Here is a 7,123-nt window from a genome sequence, read left to right as displayed (position 1 = left end):
CTAGTGCCTGCCAAGCAGTTTGGGCGGCGGTTATAGCAGGGAGCAGGAGCATACAGCAGCTGCCAGTGCCGGACCACCGGAGAGATCACCGGAGGGCGGCGGCGGAGCAAGCAGCGCGGCGGGACGACGAGTCAACGAGATGGAACGCTGCGTCCTTGGGACTGGAGGGAGGCGTCCAAGCAAGCGCTTCTACGGCGGGCGTCTCCCCTTGATTTGATCCCGACCACACGAAACGGATCGGACGGCTCCTATCTACCTAGGCGGTGGACGGTAAATGAAATGCCGTCCACCTGGGACGCTATCTGGAATACCGTCCGCCCCCTGATCATGGCCAGCGCCGCCCGCCGGAGCGCCCGGACGCGGCGAGGGACGCGCCGGCTCCGCGGCACCAGGCATCTCAGCTTCTCGGCAGCTCCACGAGGCGGCGCGGCACAAGCGCGTCGCAAAACATGCTCACTGCTCAGCATGATCCACGCCGATTGCGGCGTAGACGGCGTGGCTTCCGTTCCGCCGCCCGCGTCCGGCCGGCGAAGTACTAGTCATCGAAGGCGATGGGCATCTGGCCTTCGGCTGGCTGCCGAGAGGCTGGGCGCGAGGAACATGACGAAGAACAATGTAGCGGCGAGGAAGAAGGGATGGAAGAAATGTAGCGACCGGAGCGCGGCGGCGCTCAGGCGAGAGCAGCCGTGCGAGAACTAGTCGGTATTCGAAACACACCAGCTGCAGACAGAACAAGGCCGTCCAGATCGATACACGAGAGCGCGGCACATTGAAAATTTTCAGATGGTTATATATCAGTTTATCACAGTTGCAGTTACCGAAGCTTCAACCCAACCCAAAACTGGCACGATACTCGCAGTCGGTTCTGAATATCCTGCATCAGCTTGATGAATGTGGATGCACAAGACATTCCCAGTGCAGATGTTTCAGGATTCAGAAGTGGTGCGCTGGCCAGCTGCTGCAATTGATTTGGAAAGTTGTGCAATAGGGATGGTAACAAAAGCTGCAAGTTAGGCACGGAGTTTGGTTGCCTCACACCTTTAGAACATCGAAGAAAACAATTGATACTTAAAAATTCTCCTCCACTTCAAACATGATCATTCTTCAGAGCAAGTACTGCAAGGAAGGGGCTTCCAGTGTGAGGAAGCCACATAAAAAAGAAGAAAAGCAGATCGAATTATCTGAGAGCCGTGCCATCAGCTCCACCACCTGCCATCTTCCCTTCAGTTTTGGACGTTTTTAGGGCACTCATATTGTCTTTTCTTTAATGAAATTTCACATGTTACCCTGCCACTTATACAGATAGCCCTAACTTCCGAGCTTCTCATGGAAGCAGAGTTGCTTTCAAGATCTTGTTGAGCTAGAATTTGGAGCATGTTGGGAGGAGACAAATCATGTTTGAACAACTGAAAATTTGCAGGAAGGGTGGTGGCCTGTCCTCGTCGTCACCGCCTCACCTGTGGCTGTGGACAGTGTGTGGTGGCAGTTGAGGATAGTTGTAGGCTGTAGCTGAGATTTGAGCGATCAGTCCAGGGATAATAGAAGCTTGCTTGGTGATCGAGATGCTCCGTGCTGTGTATGTTGACGAGTTATTATTGCGTCTAAAGTGTTTGCATTATTATTATATTATATTACAAACTGGAATTCTTAAAAGTTTTTTTAAAAAAAAACTGCTTGATCCGGGTCACCCCTGCTTAACCTTGCGAAGTTCTTGTGGTTTATGTTAACATGCCTGCAACAAAAGTTTGCTGAACAGACATTCCTTTCACAGTCACAGCTCCGCAACAGGGAGGTAATGGAGCTCAGGAACCTTGAGGTCATGTCTGCTGCAAGCAGGGTTCAGTGACACGAGAGGAAGCAATCACCAGACATTTTGCAATTTCGAAACACTCACGAGTTACTGACCAATGCATACTATGTACACGACCACTGCACACAAAAGGGCAAAGATTGTTTTACCAAGGCTACTCCTACTTCAAAAACATTCTGAACAATCAGTGGCAGTCAAAGAAAGGTCTGGACTGCTAAGGCTGCTTCTTGATTCGTTTTGAAGCAGTTTTCGCCAGGGCATTGCATATCTCCCTCTTTCTCTTGGTGTTCTCATCCATCTTCCCAGAAGCAGCGTTGGCCTGTCTTTCCAGCGCTTCCGCCACAAAGAATTTCAGCCTCCACAGTGTTGTCTCGCTCTGCATCAAGGAGCACGGTTTAAAGTGGACCAGATGAAATAACCACAATAGTTCGAGGGAACTCTCAAGTTGAAACGCAGAGGGTGGTATTATTTCCTTAATTTTAAGCCACGACATAAGAAACCAGTTATGGTCATTGGACAGAAGAAAAAAGTTAGGGAAACAAACAAAACATTACCTGAGCATCCATGTCGAGATCCACTTCTTCTGCTTTAATTTGGAAGCTTGGGTTGTCTTGTGCAACAATTTCTAGTGCCTTGTTAAGATCGTCTGGAGACAAGTGGCAGAGACCTGCACCCAGTTTCCTCTTCTCATCTGTGGTCATTTTCCTACGATATTGATATTTTAGCGACCATGTGATTCAGCTACACAGGTATGATGCCATCACAACATAAAAAATCAAAGCAACAAAAAAGGAAATTGAGCATTATAGCATATACCTGCATCTGTTGACCACCATTTTCCGGAGTTCCTCCAGCTGTTTATTGACCTGATTCAGCTGCAGAAAAAAGAAGAGGAAGTCTTGAATATCCATGGGCGAATAGGATAAGATCCTTGAATCTAATACTGAATGAGGCAATGAAGATTTGTCAACAATTATACATATTGCTTCTAAAACTACATAATTGAACTGGATATTAACCATCCCAACAACAAACAATGGATCAAAACATCAAACCTCCTCATCAGTATCTTTTGCTAACTTTGCAACTGCTGCTTCTCGAGAAGTATTGGTGGCTACAACACCCTTTGATTCCTCTTCCTTTTGTCTTTTTTCCTACAAGCATATGTAGAGAAATATGATGCAAAGAACAAAAGGTTCAGACATGCTTTTATCAAAGGCAAGGCAACCCATGTCCATAACAAAACAAAAGAAGAAAGAAAAATGCATAACTAGAAAAATTTACCTCACTCTCAACTTTAGGAAGAAATTGCCGCCACTTCTCTTCAAATTTCCCAAGCAATGATTTAGCAAGCAAGTGGACAATATTCTCATCATCATTGTACGTCATTGCGTTGGCAAAAATTAATCTAACATCTGCATATATTTCTCGAACATTTTTGTAAGTGGTAACATCCTTCCCTTCCATTTTATTTTGAATAGTAGAGAAGTCCATAGGTTTGGTAATAATCTGTGAAGAAGATGATAAAGTAAATACATGAAAAGTACTACAAATAAGTTTCAGGAAAACATATTAAATAAATATTAATTGTCCCTACAAAGATTGTTTGGTAAGCATATAATGGTAATCAAGCCAAAGAAGCAGCTCTAACTCAGGTCAGCTAACCAGCTGCAAAAAAGAAACTAAATATAGAGACATACATGCTAAATTTCAAGGATTCCACAATTTGAACCAAGCAATAAAGGGAACATCATAAGTGGATCCGACCATCTAACAGATAGTATAGGTCAAAGACACAACATCATATCTCATAAAACTGAACATTAGCTGCTATATTAATTCCATTGATGGAATCCTGAAAAGGAAAAAAAAAACACTATTGGTGAAGGGAAAAACCACACACTATAATCGCTTGCTTCTAAGGTGTTATATTTATACAACACGAATATGGATATTGGTACCAGACATACGGATACGTTGATACACAGTTTCAAAAAAAACACGTTTTATTTTACAACAGATAAATAATATGGGACATATAAAAATATGTAAGAGAGAATATGTACAGTAGGGAATAAGAGGAAAATACAAGCGCTGGGCCGCAATATCTCCGAGCAGCCATCCCAATAACTCAGTAGAGCCCAATACACCCAAAAGCCAATAAAGCAACCCCCTCCTGTCCCCTCAAACCCTAATCCATAGATTCCTTACTGGATGTCGCCTCCTTCGTTCCTTCCCGACTACACCCGCAATGACTCTGGCTGCCCCCAAGAGCAAGCGCCTTCCAGATCGAGCTCTATTTGTATGCAGCTCGAGAAGCATATTGGGGGGGTTTATATATACTTGTGCTTGCAGTAGAGCATAAACGATGGCCAAAGTGGACCCTAATCAAGGTCGAGTCTGTATACCTCTATAAGATTTTTGTATTGCGGGTGAATATCCGGGATTACAATAAAGACATAACATCAATAGTGATTCACATTTTTACTACCTACATCAATATCCCCTTGTAATCAAAATTACTATCGCAATATGAATTAACTACAGAAATAAGGGATAAAAATGCATTATCAGGCTTAATCGTTACCTTGTAATAGTCATGAAGGTTCAGTCCTACAACATCCACTGGCTCCCGAAATGGCCATGCATCATTATCATCGGTGATCTGTAAGGATGAAAATCAAGAAGATTGAGTGCGAATTACAGACTCATGCAGCAAACTATTCACATGTTAAAACTTTTTCCTTTGTCAAAGTATCTGCAAGCTAGATATATCAGGTATTTTAACTTAATGCATGTAACGGACCTTGAATACAATCAATCAAAAACAAAGATGCGTTTATGCTAATAGAAGATGTATTTTAATTGCCCAAATGAATAAAATCAATACCACTTCCAAAAGCTCTCCCACCTCTGTTCCGGAGATCCGGAGTTTCCTTGGGCTAGCAGGGTATTATCGCCGGTTCGTGCCGGACTTCTCAAAAATTGCTAGACCCATGACTGAATTGCTTAAGAAAGGGATGAGATTTAATTGGGACGACAAATGTGAGCAGGCTTTTCAGACCTTGAAGAAGTTTCTGACGTCTGCTCCTGTCCTCGCTCAGCCAGATATTACCCGGCCTTTTGATGTGTACTGTGATGCATCAGGTACGGGTCTTGGCTCCGTATTCATCCCTATTTGCCTCCGCCAGATATTATTCGGCCATTAATACTTGTTGTAATGTATTAGGTACGGGCCTAGGCTGCATCCTTATGCAGGATCGGCGAGTGATTGCCTATGCCTCCAGAGCCCCCAGACGGCATGAAGAGAATTATGCTACTCATGATCTGGAGCTGGCAGCAGTCGTGCATGCCTTAAAGATCTGGCGTCATTATCTCCTGGGCAACCCTGTGCATATATACTCAAACCACAAGAGTCTCAAGTATATCTTTACCCAGAGTGAGTTGAATTTGCGCCAGAAACAGTGGTTATAGCTAATCAAGGATTATGATATGGAGATTCATTATCACCCGGGCAAAGCTAATGTTGTTGCAGATGCATTGAGTAGAAAAGCGAGTTGCCACTGCATCTCAGCAACATCTATGCATGCAACTCTATGCCAAGAAATGGAGAAGTTGAATCTGGTTATGATAACTGAGGGTACACTTACCAATATTACCCTCGCTCCAACATTGCGGGATCAAATTGTTGATGCTTAGAAAAATAATATGGGCATGGAAAAGATTAGACAGAGGCTCAGTGAAAATGACCCCAGAGTTCAGTGTTTTCGTTAAGATGATGAGGGGGTGTTATGGTTTAAGAACCGGTTCGTAGTACCTAAAAATTTGGAGCTTCGAAAGCATATTCTTGATGAGGCTCATCTCTCTAAGTATTACATTCATCCGGGCAGCAATAAAATATACCAAGATTTGAAGCAGCGGTTTTGGTGGACAAGGATGAAGCGGGAAATTGCTAAGTATGTGTCCGAGTGTGACACCTGCAGAAGGGTTAAGGCGAGCCACTTGAGACCAGCCGAGCCTTTACAGCCCTTGAGTATTCCATCCTGGAAATGGGAGGACATCAGTATGGATTTCATTATCGGCTTACCCAAAACTTCTAAGGGGTACGATTCGATATGGGTTATTGTGGATCGTCTCACCAAGACCGCGCATTTTCTGCCGGTAAAGACCACACATACAGCGAAGCAATATGCCCAGTTATATATGGATCGTATTGTGAGTCTGCATGGAATTCCAAAGACAATCATTTCAGACCGGGGTGCTCAGTTCATTGCTCGGTTCTGGGAGCAGTTACACTCAGCCCTCGGTACTCAGCTCATTCGTAGTTCAGCTTATCATCCTCAGACGGACGGTCAGACAGAGAGGATCAATCAAATTCTGGAGGATATGCTGCGAGCCTGTGTACTCTCTTACAAGTAAAAAGTGGGATGAATGTCTGCCACTTGCAGAATTTTTTTACAACAACAGCTACCAGGAGAGTATCAAAATGGCTCCTTTTGAGGCATTATATGGGCGGAGGTGTAGGACACCATTAAATTGGTCGGAAGCTAGGGAGAGAAATTTCTTTGGACCTGATATAGTTCAGGAAGCTGAGGAGCAAGTCCAGCTCGTACAGAAAAATTTGAAAGTTGCACAGTCCAGCCAAAAGAGTTAATGTGGACAAGAAACGACAAGCTATCTCATTCCAAGTGGGAGATCACGTCTATTTGCGGGTATCTCCAATGAAAGGGGTCCAGCGATTCGGAGTAAAAGGAAAACTTGCACCTCGCTATGTTGGGCCTTTTCCTATTATTGAGCGGTGTGGGCCAGTGGCATATCGCCTAGAACTTCCTACACAATTATCCACGGTGCATAACATATTCCATGTTTCTCAGCTCAGGAAATGCCTCCGTGTTCCAACCAAGATTGTTGATATGAAGAATGTGCAGCTGGAGCCCGATCTTGTCTATCCAGAGCATCCGGTGAAATTAGTGGATTACAAGACTCGGGTCACTCGGAACCAAATTAGCAAATTTTATAAGGTACAATGGAGTAATCACTCCGAGCGGGAAGCTACTTGGGAGACAGAGGAATTTGTTCGGTCTAAATGCCCTGAACTGCTACAAGCATATCAAGGTACTCACCAATTTCTATCTTTTCAATTTAGCACTCCATTAAATCTCGGGACGAGATTTCTTTTAGGGGGTAGGATTGTAACACCACATGTGTTAATCACCTGAAATTAAATTAACCATAGTCATTAGTTCAAAACTCATGCGACAAATCACCAACTCAAACTTGATCCTGTCAGTTTGGGCCGGACCGGTCTGACCG

General features: G+C 44.2%; 1 protein-coding gene across 1 annotated transcript; it reads right to left on the bottom strand.

Moving 5' to 3' along the window:
• Positions 1 to 1,853: 1,853 nt before the first annotated feature.
• Positions 1,854 to 3,319, bottom strand: LOC120702537 (transcription factor GTE6-like). Its single transcript, XM_039986393.1, has 5 exons — positions 3,095 to 3,319; positions 2,866 to 2,964; positions 2,627 to 2,685; positions 2,365 to 2,515; positions 1,854 to 2,186 (listed from the first exon to the last, which is right to left on the bottom strand). The coding sequence occupies exons 1-5, from the start codon at positions 3,302 to 3,304 to the stop codon at positions 2,025 to 2,027; spliced, it is 681 nt and encodes a 226-aa protein (XP_039842327.1). The 5' UTR covers positions 3,305 to 3,319; the 3' UTR covers positions 1,854 to 2,024.
• Between the last annotated feature and the right edge of the window lie 3,804 nt (positions 3,320 to 7,123).

This window comes from Panicum virgatum, chromosome 4K (genome assembly GCF_016808335.1).
Source record: "Panicum virgatum strain AP13 chromosome 4K, P.virgatum_v5, whole genome shotgun sequence".
NCBI classification, from domain to species: domain Eukaryota; kingdom Viridiplantae; phylum Streptophyta; class Magnoliopsida; order Poales; family Poaceae; genus Panicum; species Panicum virgatum.
This window is presented reverse-complemented; position numbering and strand designations above follow the sequence as displayed.

What these genes read in the sequence shown, in the direction of transcription:
- LOC120702537 (XM_039986393.1), bottom strand. Translation starts at nt 3,304, where the DNA reads ATGGACTTCTCTACTATTCAAAATAAAATGGAAGGGAAGGATGTTACC. An exon ending in TTCCTAAAGTTGAGAGTGAG is followed by an intron (nt 2,965 to 3,094) that starts GTAAATTTTTCT and finishes ATATGCTTGTAG; the next exon opens with GAAAAAAGACAAAAGGAAGA. An exon ending in CAAAAGATACTGATGAGGAG is followed by an intron (nt 2,686 to 2,865) that starts GTTTGATGTTTT and finishes TTTTTTCTGCAG; the next exon opens with CTGAATCAGGTCAATAAACA.